Source organism: Urocitellus parryii, chromosome 4 (assembly GCF_045843805.1).
Source record: "Urocitellus parryii isolate mUroPar1 chromosome 4, mUroPar1.hap1, whole genome shotgun sequence".
In the NCBI taxonomy this organism is placed as follows: Eukaryota; Metazoa; Chordata; class Mammalia; order Rodentia; family Sciuridae; genus Urocitellus; species Urocitellus parryii.
In genome coordinates this window covers 151,420,127-151,434,880 of record NC_135534.1, presented here as the reverse complement: position 1 = coordinate 151,434,880, position 14,754 = coordinate 151,420,127, and the positions used below count along the sequence as shown (strand labels likewise).

Sequence of the window (14,754 nt, the reverse complement as noted above, 5' to 3'; positions counted from 1 at the left end):
GAATGTGAGCCCTCAAGTTTAGCCCTCTGAAGTCAGATGAAACTTGTGCAGGCCACTTGAAAACGGTTGGAAAAAAAGCCAAGGAATAAGTGTGGTACAGGCTGACACAGGGAGGGGAAGTATTGAGTCACTGCAGGACCCCATATGTGCGTCTCTATATGTGTTAGAATATTTATTTTTCATAAGCCCCCTCAGAATATATTTCTGAGGGAAAATGACAATGTTTTGGATGTGTTCTTTTTGTGTTTTTTTTTTTTAATTGGTTTGGTTTGGTTTGGTTTTTTGGCCCACACTGGGGATTGAACCCAGGGCCTTGCACATACTAGGTAAGCACTCTGTCACTAAGCTACACCCCCAGCCCTGAAAATGGTAATGTTTAAATATTTTTGCTAAAATAAGATTGTTCCCAATTTTTAAAGTTGTTTTTGAAACATGTTAAAGCATTTGATTTTAGTAAAGAAAAAGATTATTTAAGTTGAATATGGAAGCAATTGTTTATCATTTAGCTGGAAGTTTTTATAGAGTATTTACTCCTTAGAGTAATACTTTTTGGTATTTCTTCTAAAAACAGTCAGAGTCTAAGCCATTGATAGCTACAGTTTAATTCCTACTTCTAGTAGTTTGTGAGTAGTATTACCTCAGCTTTTCTTGCATCTTACAGATGGAACAGATTTGTAAATAGTCATTAAACAGCAGAGTGATTTTTTACAAAGGTTATATAAAAGCTGGCTTCCAGTTCCTCATCTCCTATGTCTTACCTCACTAAACAGTCAAAGTATAACCAGTTCCTAACTTTGAAATGTAATTATATTGAATTTGGTTCAGTGCAATGAATTGCCCTTATAGATCATTTTGTTGCATTAACGTGATGTTTCTGGGTACATCATAGTTATATTTGTCCTCATAGGACTTGATCAGTTGGTTTTGATTTCAAATGATTCCTGTCCAGCTGAAACTTAAATAATGAGTTTGAATTTCTCTCTTGATTCTTTAACTGAGAATATATCTCCCCTCCTCTTGAATATTGCAGTATGAGGCCTACAGATTGCTTTTGTCTTCTGCAGTTTGACATCTATTTCATGGTTTAAAACAAAGCCTTTGGCCTAATTTTTATGATTCTTCCCACCTGAACCATTATTACCTAAGTAGTTTTGGTTCCATTCAAGTGGAAGCCTTTGCTAAATATATCAGATGTGAACTCCTGGACTTAGAAGATGGGCAGAGAGCATATAGAGTTGTTTAACCCTGGGCATGCTACCTTAATTGTCCTTATTGTCCTTGAATAACTGTCTTCTTTTTATGTATTCTTTCTCTTTAAGTCAGAGCATGAGAGAGAAATAAAAACACAAGAATATTCTGTACATCTGGGAAGCATGCAAAATATTTTTTTAATTCTATTAAAACCCAAATTCTTCATTTTACTGTCATACTTTTGTTTGTTTTTCATCAAAAAGGTGATGTTTGTGTGGTTTCACCGTTGAAAAAAAAAGCACAGGAATCAAATCTTGTGAATTCAATTTCTGGCTTACTGAATAAATGTACAATAAAGTGTTTTCCTCCTTTTTCTAGTCAAGAAAATTGTGTAGCGGGTAAAAACCTCTGCCTTTTTAGAAGGTCCAGTATCTACAGAAAGGAGATACTATCTCTGTGAAATAGATTACAATATTACGCACAGAATGCTGCTAATATTTATATTAAACATAAAGCAAATAATTACCTAATAATTCTATTCACCAGACCAAAAAATTCTCTTATCTGTAGTCATAATGCCTTATTGCCTTTGTTTAAAACCAAAGATTGTGTTTTCAGTTCCTCCCTTTTCAAGGTAAATGATGTGCTTCCTAATATAAAAGAGTTCTAGCAGCTTTCTTTACCTAGAGAAATGCATTTCATTTGGCTTCAGTTAAGAATCACTTCCATTTTTTTTTAAATCTGAGATAGAAAGGGTAAATATATTCTGATCTATAGCCTTACCGGAAACTATAGTGGTGTGTATGTCATTTTTTATTATGCTTTTTAATGCCCAACGGACATTTTCAGTAAATTGGAGGCTTACTGCAGACCTGGAATTATTCTTTGTTGCGTATTAAACTAATTGAGTTGAATACTCTTTTGTTCCACTTCACATAGAAATTGTAGATTATTCATCTCAAATGAATGAATTTTAAATTATTTAAACTTTACACTGCTAGTATATGACCCTCTGAGACCGTTTTTAAGAAACAGATCATTTCCTCTAGACATTACAGGTTTAATTTGTTTTGGATACAAATACCATTTATCTTGTATTTTTTTAAAAAAAAATACATGCTTATGTTGTTTATTATACTTTGATAGATTTTCAAATTATTTCTACTTTTCTTTAAAATAAGCCTGTTTAGAAATTTTGATAGCTAAATAATAAAACCTTGTGCCTTTTAAATCTTGATGGATGAACACTAACTATCTCTCCATGGAGTTGAAATGCCTAAGTATAATTGTCCTGATGCAAATCATAACGTCTGCCCCAGAACAAATTTGTGATTTTTTTACCCGAGTATTCTGAAGTTTCAAATACCTATATCTCCTTATTTTACTCAGCAACAATCTGCAACTTATTTTTCTCCAGGAAAATTGAATCTGTTACTGCTTAATATTCTTACCAGTTTGAAAAATGTGGTTTATATTGGCATCAGAGCAGTAATTTACATATATTGGGATAACAAGAATGCATGCAAGAAAAAGATCAACATAAAATGAAATGCAGAAAAGCTGTTTTCCTTCAACAGCAACTCAAAGTAAAGCTAATGGAGAAATTGATGAGCCTCTGCCCTGAATGCGTCACTTGTTTCTTGTAGGTGAAGTGTGACCAATATTGGCCCAGCAGAGGCACAGAAACCCATGGACTGGTGCAGGTGACACTGCTCGATACCGTGGAGCTGGCCACGTACTGTGTTAGAACATTTGCACTTTACAAGGTTTGCTCTTTGTCTTTTCTCCTCCCTCCCCATTATTTAAAGAAAACCTCTTTTGATAAATCAAATATCTTGAGCCTTTACTTAAATCTTGGTCCCACTGGCAACGGTGAAGAATGATGTAATTCTTCCATTATCGCCCAACAATTTTTCTCCCAGTCTAGTGATTTATCAGTAAATATGAAACCCGTGCTCTGAAGGAAAGTTTCAGCAAATGAAGAATAGATGAAGAAGAACTACTTGTTTCTGTAAAATATAACAGGAGCACTCCAGATGTTCAAACCTGAACCAAGGAATGCTTCTCACCTAAGAATTCAATCTTCCTAAGCAAATAGTTGTCATTTATGAACAGCTTGGGGTTTGTATCTCCAAAGAACGTGCCTTCTCAAAGGATAATAGGGTGGGAGAGAGGAATTATGATAGCACTTTTAACCTTATAGTGTTACCGTGTTTGTGTAATTCGTCATTACCACCCGAGATGAGGAACGCAGAATTTCAGCCAGTGTTCTTATGTCACAGAACGGTTCCAGCGAGAAGAGAGAAGTGAGACAATTCCAGTTCACCGCCTGGCCAGATCACGGTGTTCCAGAGCACCCCACACCTTTTCTAGCTTTCTTACGGAGAGTCAAAACCTGTAACCCTCCTGATGCAGGTCCGATGGTTGTGCACTGCAGGTAAGGACCACAGAAGGTTTTGGAGGAAACCAAGTTAAATTATTCTTTATCAGATATTTTCTTTTCAACTTGTTGACACTGGGGGTAATAAAGCCTTCATGAATAATATAGATCTCTTTTGGTCAGTTGCCTGTACTGTAATAATAGGAAGGGTTTCATACAGATGCATATTGAGACAGAAGGCAACAATGACCCATTGCTATTTTTTCTTTAGGGTAAAAATAAAAACAAAATTAAGCATGCACATGACTATAAATATATATAACAGAAAAGAGTGAAGTACTGACCTTTTAATCAGGGTCAAGTTTAACCTCCTATGTGGAGGAATATTCTTAAAACATATTTACATGTATTGTTTCATGAGCTTTTTTGATAGAAAAGTTTTGCTGTTTATAGGGGAGAAATTGTTGTAAGTATACATGTTTTCAGGGAGAACATCATGTTGCCTGAAGACAAATGCCTTTTATACATTATTAATACCAATTCACACATAATAAATATACTAATTTGTTTAATAAAATATATACCAAGGCATATAGTTTGGAATGAGTACTTTGAGATAATGATCCTGTATTTCTCTTGAAAGGTATAATTTATATTTTTTGCATATTTGTGCAAGCACCCTCTACATCACCACTCAGTTTCTATTATTTGTAAGTGTTCACACATTTTTAATGTCAACTGATTTTTTTACAGTTGTCTGTTTCTCTCTCAAGTATTGTGACTAACAGACTATTGAAAATGTCTAGTCAGATTCTATATATTACTATTTATTTCTATATAAATGTACAGCTCCTATGACTTATTGATAGTCTTTTTATTACCTGAGTAATTTAAATATGAAAAATAAATATGGCTTCTTTAATAGATAAATAAAATTCAAGAGTGGAAGTTTATTTTTTTTAAAAAAAAAAAGGGCAAGAAAGCATCTGCCATAAGCCACTTCCATCATAAATTAGTAGCATAACTCAGACCCCATATTATCCTACAACATCATATAACAGTTTGGGATCAATAGATACATCAAAATAAAAGTGAAAAATTCATCTGGCTAATTCACACTATAATGGTTCTTGTTAAATAGTGGCCTTGCAAATTCCAAACAAGATGATGTACCTTTTCTAGCAAATGTTTTTCCTGATAAACAGTAACATTAGCATTACCTTACATTTATGTAGAGTATTTCACAAACTTGACTTGAAAGCATTCTTCTTGCTTTATTTTGTCTGAAGTTCATAACAACACGTACAGTCAAGTCAGCCTAAGTGACAGTCTACAGGGTTTATTTGAGTATTGCTAATTAAGAAGACGGTGGGGCAGTCATGCCTCATTATGTAGTTCTTGCTTCCCTATACCCAGGAAGGGGCCTTTGAGGACTGGTCACTTGGTTGTAGTTTTCTGCATGATTATGAAACATTTAAATTTCTTTTCATTATTTCAGGTAAATACTTTTCCATCTAGAAAGCATATTTGTTTCTCCTACCTATTGCTTTAGCCATTATGAATTTGACCAGGCTGTATACTGTTATCTAAACATTTTTCCAGGCTTCAAAGATCCAATGTAACTGGTTACATGGTACCCCTGCTTGTGTTAAAGATCAGGCATGACACATGAAATGTTTTAAAATGGAGTTTAGCCAAAGATAGAGACATGAGAAATTTGAGTTGGTAGGAGAAATGTTGTCCTCAAATGACTAATGTCAAAAATGAAGTTTTCTTTCCCCCACCCATCCATGCACGTGTGCATGCACACACACACGCAAAGACAAGTGATTATAGAACCCCTATTAAGTAAATGGTATTAAATAGATAAAATAGGAAGAACAAACATTAGAGAAACCTAACTTGGAAATTTTTATTTAAAAAAGCATTACAGTGTTTGCATTGCATTTTGAAATACAGTATCTTCCCTCTCAAAAAGTGTTTCTGTTTCGGTAAAGTAGGCACATAAGAAAACTGAAATAGATAGGCAGTCTTAAGATGAAATCTGTCTTCAGCTGATAATAGGCAAGGTGTGTATGCTTCACATTGGCCACTATGAGGGATCCAAAGAAGTTTGCAAGCCAAGAGGACAGAAAAGATAGCTAGGGTGCCTGATTTTGATAACATACATCACACACACGAAGGTACCTCTATGTAGTGGTGTCAAGCCACCTGGACTCACCTCTGAGATATGCAGGCTGCTCAGGAGAAATAAGGAAAGAAAGATGAATGTGAAGAGCTAATAGCTGCTGACATTTGGAAGTGCCATGCCTGAGGCTCTGGAGAAGCTGCGTATTGAAACAAAAGGAGAGTAAGTGTATTGATGGAAGAAATTTGTTAGAAACTTCAAAACAATAGGGGAAAGATACAGCATAAATGGAGCTGTGTTCACCCATAGGTAATTTCATATGTCTGGTAAGACATGTTGGCCTCTGCGTAGAGGTCCTGTCAACATAGTATCCAAACCATCATGAGTCCTTGACTTGGCTACAAGTATGTTAAAACTTGAGAGCATAATGTTTCAGATGGAGTAGCAGATTAATGTCATTCTAAACAACAATTACTCATGTGGTGTCCCAGCAATGTTAGTTTAGAAAAATTAAAGCTATTTCTAAATAACAATTACCCATGTGGTATCCCAGAAACTTAGTTTAGAAACCATCTCTAAGCAGTAAGAAACTAAGCAAAAAGCCACAAACACCAAGTTACAAAAGGGCATAGTTATGATCATGTTACAAATAATCATGAAAAGCACCCTGAATAAATACTTTATTTCTTGTTTTGATTTCTCTTTCAGTATACCTGATTCTTTTCTCTCTAAAGAACTAGCAACCAACTCAGAGTTAATCTAAACTTTCCATCAGATTCAGGGAGAATGTAGGAGAATTCAGAGGAAATCTGGTAGTATCCAGAAAATTGGGGCTTCACATTTCTCCCATAGTTCTAGAGTAATACATGCATTAGGATTAATAAAAACCATTAAGTAGTAGAAATTCTAGCAATAATAAAAAAGAGTTATAGGGCTAACCTAGTGCAACAAGCACAGACAACAGTCTTAATGTTGAAAGTGTGCACTCAGGGGAAATTTGTGTGGGAAAAGGCCAGCTTGTTTAACACATTGGTTTTATGCCTTTGGGGAAATTATTTAATCTGTTAGCCTCTGTGTCTTCACTTACAAAGTGATGTAACACTATTTATAGCAGTAAGAGTTTCATGAAACTCAAATGTAATGATATGTAACGACACACATACAGCACTGAGGTCAAGGCTTGCTATTTAGAAGTTTGCAGTAGTGTTGAATTATTAGTAATTCATTATTGAGTGAGATTTAAGAACCATATGTATATTTAAAATGCTAAGGAGAAGAATATACCATGAATGCACATATCATCTGCAACCAGATATTGATAAATATCCAAATAAGTAAATTAAATGGATTTTTTAAAAATTTCGACTTTTTATTGTAATACATCATATTTTTCTGATGAACAGAACATTTTAATGCTGTGAATTAGATTAATAACAAATCTGTTTTCGTAAACACATGTAAAACCACTGAACTCTAAAAATGGTGCTACTCAGGACATATGGAACTCAATGCTGTGGTTCTTGTGCTTCTTCGAGATAAAGTCTGAACTTCTTCTTATATTCATGGTCCAATATGACTTAAGCTGATTTTGCCCTTCACCCATCCTTCATTGTTTGGGCCACCTACATCAGCTACAAATTCCAAGGACATTCACCCTTGGCGCTCAGCAAGCAGTATTTATGTGGCCTGGAACTCAAGTACTCCCCCTCTCTCCTAGGGGATATTCAAACCTTTTTCATAATCCAACTGAAGTAGCACTTCCAATATATGACAAAGGATGAAAGCTGGTTTAAGATGGTTTTGTTGATATATATGGTAACTTTATTCAACTCTGAGCAGGAATTCATTAAAACAGGAACACACTAACCACTTTTTCAAACCATCCCCTTTCCATATTGTTTTATCTACCTCCAAATTTATCTGTCTGTAGCATTGCTTCTACTTATAGATATTTGAGTTATAACCCAGGAGAAGCCTTTTAAGCTCATTCCCCATTCCTCTTCACATAAGGAAACGTAAACACTTTATTGTCTGAACTCTCCTAAAACAAGTTCATGTTTAGCATGTGTATAGGTCATATGTGCCTTGAAAGCATAGAGTATAAGCTTAGCTTATGTGCATTTGTGCCCAGCTCTTACACCACAGTACCATGTGCCCAATAATTGACTCTTCAAGTTAGTGGCATTCCATATTTTAGAATTTTTTTACAGAAATAAGTGAGATAGTTTCAAAGCTGGGCTTTTTTTTTTCTTTTAACATAATAGGCTATAAGCCAAGTAAGGTGGCACATTCCTATAATCCCAGCTACTCAAGAGGCCAGTGCAAGAGAATCAAAAGTTTAAGCCCATCCTGAACAACTTAGTAAGGTCCTATCTCAGGGTAAACAATAAAAAGGGCTTGGTCTATAGCTTAATGATGGAGCACCACTACATTCAGTCTTCAGTATTTTTTCTGTTTATGTCTTTTTACCTGTGCTATGGCGTTTACCACCCAATCATCCTTGTCAGTACATATGTTGTTATCCCATTTCACAGAAGAAAAACCAGAGGTCAATACAGGTCAGTTTACTTGCCTGAGCTCATGGCACTAGTGGTGGCAAAGCCATCATATTTCCTGGGTTGCCTCTAGACCAAGCACATTCTCAAGTCTTCAGATCTCTTTATGGTTCTCTCTTCCCCTTCTGCTGCCCACTGGTAGGATACCTCACTGTCCATCCCTCCCTGATGATCTGGTGAGAATGAGCCCCTCTTCCTTTTCTGCCTCCACATCACTTTGCCAGATTCTAGCCTTTCTTTCACTCTGTCTATATCAAAGGCAGCTGCTAACATGTGATTCTCTTTTACCCCTGTAATCATTTTAACATAAACAGTCATAATAGCTAGCAGTTACTGAGCCATTACTGTTTCACAAGAATTAGTAAGTACTTCAGGTATAATCATTTAATCCACAAAACAATATATTTCACTTGCCAAGAGCATTAAGCACAAAAGGGTTATAAGTGATTGTTCAAAGGTCATTGTTCAGAGCCATACAACTCCTAACTGTAGGCCCAATCACAAAGGGCAAGGCCTGTTTTCTTACCATTTTACCCAGTTCTGGCTCCTTGTTACACAATTGCCCATTTCCTTTCCTCTTCTCTCCACATTTGTTGAGCAAATGCTCAAATTTGTCACTGCCTCTTCAGATATCGGTGCAGTACATGAATAGACACATGTGATATTTTTTGACCTCATTCATAAAATTGGAGTTTGAAAGACTAAGGAGATCTTTCAAGTTGTTTACGAAAATTAGATGTCCTTGGAGATCATGCATTACATTTTCCCATATTATTTTAATTTCCTTTTAGAAAAGAAAATTATTTTGTTTCCTTTTTCCTTTTTGAGCCCTATTCTTTGTGTTGTCTAATAGTAAAGTCTGTGATTATATTGTAAACCACATATTCTGTAAATTCTATCCTGTCATAATTTCATTGAATCAATTATAAAACTTTGACCTATGATACCAACACTTGAGTTATACTTTTATAGCCAAGGGAATATTTTTCCTTCATTGGAGAAATTTATTCATTTTAGGATAAATATGAAAGGGAGATAGATGAGGGCCTCTGACTCTATCTTCTAAATGAAGTTATGCCAGGGGAAAAAATAGACTTCCTGAAGGTCACTTAAATTTTTCAGGTCCTAGAATCAAGCGAGTTCTCAAAACTAGAGGGAACCACCTGCAGGCCAGATATAGATCAGTAATGCCTTGTATACATGAATGGGCACCTAAAACTCAAAAGATAATTTGGGGTTGGAAAAATTTTTAATATCCAATCATCTTAATAGTTTTCAACTTTATATATGAAAACACAACCAAGAAACTAGTTAGGTTATATTCACAGTATAGCCATTTACCCTAAGACCAACTCAATATTGAAGAAAATAGTCTTTTCAAGGTCAAAAGAGTTTGGAAAGCAGTGAATATAGGCATAAAATAAGAAGACCTTGTGATCCGAAGAAGCATCAATACCGTGGAAATTTGTTTAATGCATTTTTAACCATTCATTCTAAATCCCATCCGTTATTTCTCCCAATGTTCCCTTCAAATGTCTCTTCAGATCAAAGACCACAATTCCTGCCAAAGCATGTGATAGTTTTGTGATGCTGACAAGTGTGAAGCACAGACTCATATTTTAAACCTGGGATTCATTTCCACTTGTAAATTAAGTAATAGGAGAAGCTAGCCTTCTGTAGATGAAAGACTGGATTCTTAAAAATACCAACATCTCTGGATAGGAAGATGGGTGGAATATGTAAATGGTGTCCTTATTTTTGGAAACGTTTTAAGGTGAGGAGAAGTAATTATACCATGTGGAACCTGTTATTCCAGGTTTTATTCTTACATTCTTAAGTACCAATCATTCTGCATAAAAACCAAATGCTTAATTTATGAAACAACATGGTGATACAAAACAGGAGGTTAGACTCTCAATATTTTGATTGCATAATCCTGTAAAAGAAAAATATCTTACTTCAACTGAAATAATTTCAAAATAATTGAACCCAAAGAACCCATGAAAAGGAAATACACAATGGCCCCACTAGATATAAAAAGTAAAATTCAAAATAGAGAAGGTGGTTTAGGTTGTGGAGGAACACTCAGACTGCCTAATGAAGTGGAAAATCTGTTTGAAATAAACATTGTAGATTTAAAGTAAGTTGAAGAGAGGTCAGGTCAATGGTGTAAGACTTCAAAGTCATGTATCAGACCTGTGTCATGAAGGCACCTGCACAGGCAGCTGTGAAACTGTCACCTTTCTGTTTCCATTTCATGCAAAAGAAGAGCAACTAGCTCACTTTTGTGTAGGAATATGATGATTTTATATTGATAACACAGATGTCATATATTCATTATTACTGACATCACTCAACAAATAAGAAAATGGAGACTTTGAGGAAAAATAAGTGATTTGCTGAAGACCACATACCCAGTAAAAAGCAATAAATGAGAATCAAGGTTTCATGCTTTTTGTGCATTCCTTTCTAGCATTTTCTATTTTGCTCAGTGTATGTTACACAAAGGAGAGTATGCTGTCCCCAGCCCACACCAGAGAGGCTTCCTGGCAGATAGGACTACTCTTTGGTAATAAACATAGTGCACTTGAAATCACTCTGCCAGAGTTCAAATTCCAGCTACAACATTTACTATATCTATGACCTTAAGCAGGTCATTGAATCTTTCTACAAAACCTCAATTTCCTGATCAGTAAAATGGGGATAACAATAGTATTTCCTTCATAGCATTGTTTATGATGATTAAAGAAGTTGATATGTGTAAAGTGATTAACTAGCCAGGAATTTGCCACATAAAAAGAAGTTAATAAATGTTTTCAGTTCCTGATGTTTTTAGTAATATTATATTTTGCTTTATTAAAAATACGTGGTTGGGCTGGGATTGTGTCTCAGTGGTAGAGCGCTCAATTAGCACAGACGGGACTGGGGTTCTATTCTCAGCACCACATAAAAAAAAAATAAAGGCATTGTGTTGTGTCCATCTACAAAAAAGATATTCTCTCTCTCTCTCTCTCTCTCTCTCTCTCTCTCTCTCTCTCTCTCTCTCTCTCTTTTAAAAAAAAATAGGTGGTTACTTATTGGCTCTAATTTAGTATAAGAATGACAAAGCATGTTGTCACATTTTCTGAAATGTAATAAGGAAATGTAATTTATTTAGAAGTTTAGAAAACATGAGTATATAAATCTAGAAGATAGCAACTAGAATGTTTAATGAGTTAAAAATGTTTAATAATTCATTACAATTAAAAAGTGCTTCACTTATTGGAGTAGGTTGTTCCTGTAAGGCAAGGTCCCTCTAGGTCATCTAACTCTTGTTGAAGGAGATGTCCCATACCTGGTAGGATAATAGTACCCTTGATCTTTGCCCACCAGATGCCAATAATACCTCTCCCCTGAGTTATAATTGTAAAAAAAATGTTTTTTGACGTAATAATCAAATGTCCCATGGGAGGGGCATAGTCACCTCTAGTTGAGAACCACTCTTAAATGGTAATAAAACTGATTTTTAATTTTGGCACAGTTTCTGTATTCAAATGATAACAAACCTCAAGGTTTTCACACATACACCCAATTTTTTTTTAATAACATCCTCCTATTAAACATTTGGAGAAGTTCTTTATGAAATTTACTTTAGTAAATACCTTTTAGATCATAGAGGAAACAGGCTCTTAGTTGAAAAAAATCACTCAAGAGTATTCCTTGCATTGATCCCCAAACATAAGCCAAATACTTAAATACTTGGCTCTAGACATCTCTTGGCACCAAAAAAAAAAAAAAAAAAATCTTCAAGGACAAAAATGTGCCACCATTAAATGAATTCAAAGGAACAGGCCACAGGCTCTTTACTGCTAAAAAAGAGTTCCAAAAATATTTTTGCACCATGGCAGAATTGCAGCAATAAATCTTCAGCCCCCCCAAGGTGGCTACATTTAAGGGCTAAACCTTTGCAGTTGATAAATGCTAGTCTTTTTTGCTAGGGTGTCAGTCCCATTGCTTTGTATTCATGCTTGGTGTGACGTGCACAAGTGCACAATAAGCGTCAGGACTGCCCTTAAGTGGAAGGTGATTGAGCAACTGTTCCTTTTTTCATTGTCAAGCAGTGGCCAAAGATCAAAGATTAGATGAATGGAAGAAAAGTGAGTCATAATGTCAGACCCCCCCTGTCCAAACTTGCATTTGAGTTTTTTTTTTTTTTGGGGGGGGGGGGTGGTGGTGTATATTTCTGGAATCGTGTGCTTTATTTCTAAATAAAAGAATTTTACTTATGGAATTCTTAACCACATTTCATTTCATTTATGTTTTTCAGAACTTCATTGTAAAGAGACTTGAGCAGTTTTTCTCTCTTCCCTTCCCTCTGTACCTTTCCCACCTCCTCCAAAAAGTCCTACACTACGTTTCAGTCCATCAGGGCATAGTGAGCAGTAAGTCTCTTATCAGTGCACAGTGGTGTGGCGCTTGCAGAGCCCATAGTTAACTTATCTAAGCAGATAACAAGAAGAACTAGATAAAGCAGGGCTGGGTGAACTGTGGCTTCTCCATTCTAATAATAAATGCTGAATAGCTGTGTGCTTTTATTTTTAACATCTGAAAGGAAAGAATTTTGATTATTTTGAGAAGGGATGACTTTTCACTTTGTTTTTGTTTTTGGTTTAGGTTTGTTTTGAAGGTTTTTAAAAATTGTAATCATATTTCTGTTTCTGATATGTGTGTGTGTGCCTTTGGACTTGGCAATCTTTCTGAAATAGAGGGTATGTCTCCTAGTTAGCCATTTCTGCCTGCAAATACCAAACCAAAACCTTGTGGCTTAAAACCTCTGTGTCTGTTCTTTTTCACTATTTTGTGGGTCCATTTGGAAGTCAGCTGGAAAAGGTAGGAATCTCTGCTCACCAAGGCCTTTTATCCTGGCCCAGGTTCTCAGGTTGTAAAAGAGGAAGCTACAAGACCTTATGAACCAGGGCTTCCAGCACTTTCCTTTGTTAAAAGAGAGGACTGGTCCAGATTCAAGGGATAGAGAAACGGACTCTACCTCTTAATGGAGGAAGCAACAGATAATGTGTAACCTCATTTATTCTGCCTTTGAGTGCTACCTGACTAAACCTTATTTATAGCCTGTGGAGGCTCATCTCTTCACTCCTGCCAGCCTGCCTTCTTGCAGTGTGAATGACCCTAATGAGACTGGATGAGAGGAGCAAAGACCCTCAAGCTCATCCCAAAATACAGGGTTTATTTGTTAATAGAGGAGGTTTTTTAAAAATGTAGAGAAAAAGTCAATTTAATTTGTTTTATAACTGATACCTCTTTATTTTTACTGACTATCAGCTTGTGGGTGGGAGAAAATTGTACTCTTAACTCTTCTCTCATCTTTTGTGAAAAATATTTCCTTTGCATCTTCCTGTAATTTAGGATTTATTGGGGTTAATGGGTTTCTTTTTAAACTCAAAACTCTAGGATTATGATTCATCTACAGTGAATCAGATCTAAAAAGGATATTTCCAGACTTCCAAACCACCACCTCTTTTTTTTTTTTTAATCTTAGAGATAGATAAGAAAACAAAATAAGGACCCTTTCCCATAAACTCTTGCTGGACTGGAGTCTTCAGACTGCCAGTTGATATATTTCCCAGTGCATTGTGACCTTTAAATTTTGTTCACATTAATTTGATTAAAGAGTCCCTTAAATTTATTCTAGGTACGTTAGGAAAATAACCAGAAAACATCTGTATGAGAGGAGGTGTTTTGTTTGGCACTAAGATGGTTGAAGTAGGTAATTTTGATGCATTAGAAATAACTAAGTATCACAGATCTTCAAGTCTATGGCTAATGGTAAGAAGGTCTGATGGGTAGACTGGCAGCCGTATTTATATACCGGGCAGCAGGAAATGGTAAAAGGATGTCAGAGGGAGAGGAATTCTCTCCTACTTTGCTTCCATCTCGGAATCATGATGGTGGAAATCACATCAGTCCACTAAAAATTACTACACATGCTGTCTTGGCAGCTCTGCTTTGGTTCGAAGTGGCTGCTTTGTATATCTGCCACTCCCATTGGAGTGCTAGCCTGGCTGTGGTAGCATGAGCTTTTTAGTGTCCATATGCCTGGGAGTCTCATTATCCACAATTTCCTCATCCTAGGCTCCAGCCAAGAGCAGCAGATGCTATTGTTACCTCTTCTATTGAATAAAGTAGGAAGCAAAGAGAGACAGAAATTTGTCAATAGTGTTCTTCTGTTGGAATCGAAATGAAAAACTGCATGTGGTATATTGTCCAGTAGTAACCCATGTGCCAAATCCCTGTTTTGTGTAACACACTTACATCAGATAAGAATCTGCCCCTGTATTTCTTAACATGATGTAAATGACTTTCTTCATTTGACTGTGGATGTGTTGCAATAATAGCCATTCAGACTTCTCAGCTTGGATTTGTGCAGTTTCTTACACTTGCAAACCCTTTGCTTCTGACCATGCCATCTGCTAGAATCACTCCTATTTTGTATATACACTCAC

The 14,754-nt window shown here is 35.8% G+C and overlaps 1 protein-coding gene across 1 annotated transcript in view; it reads left to right on the top strand.

Annotated features, from left to right (window-relative positions):
• Ptprd (protein tyrosine phosphatase receptor type D) overlaps positions 1 to 14,754 on the top strand; it is a 378,303-nt gene that overhangs the window by 333,911 nt on the left and 29,638 nt on the right. Inside the window, exons 29-30 of the mRNA XM_077797854.1 lie at positions 2,838 to 2,957; positions 3,474 to 3,628. Of these exons, the coding sequence (XP_077653980.1) occupies positions 2,838 to 2,957; positions 3,474 to 3,628 (275 nt within the window). The remainder of the gene's footprint in view (positions 1 to 2,837; positions 2,958 to 3,473; positions 3,629 to 14,754) is intronic.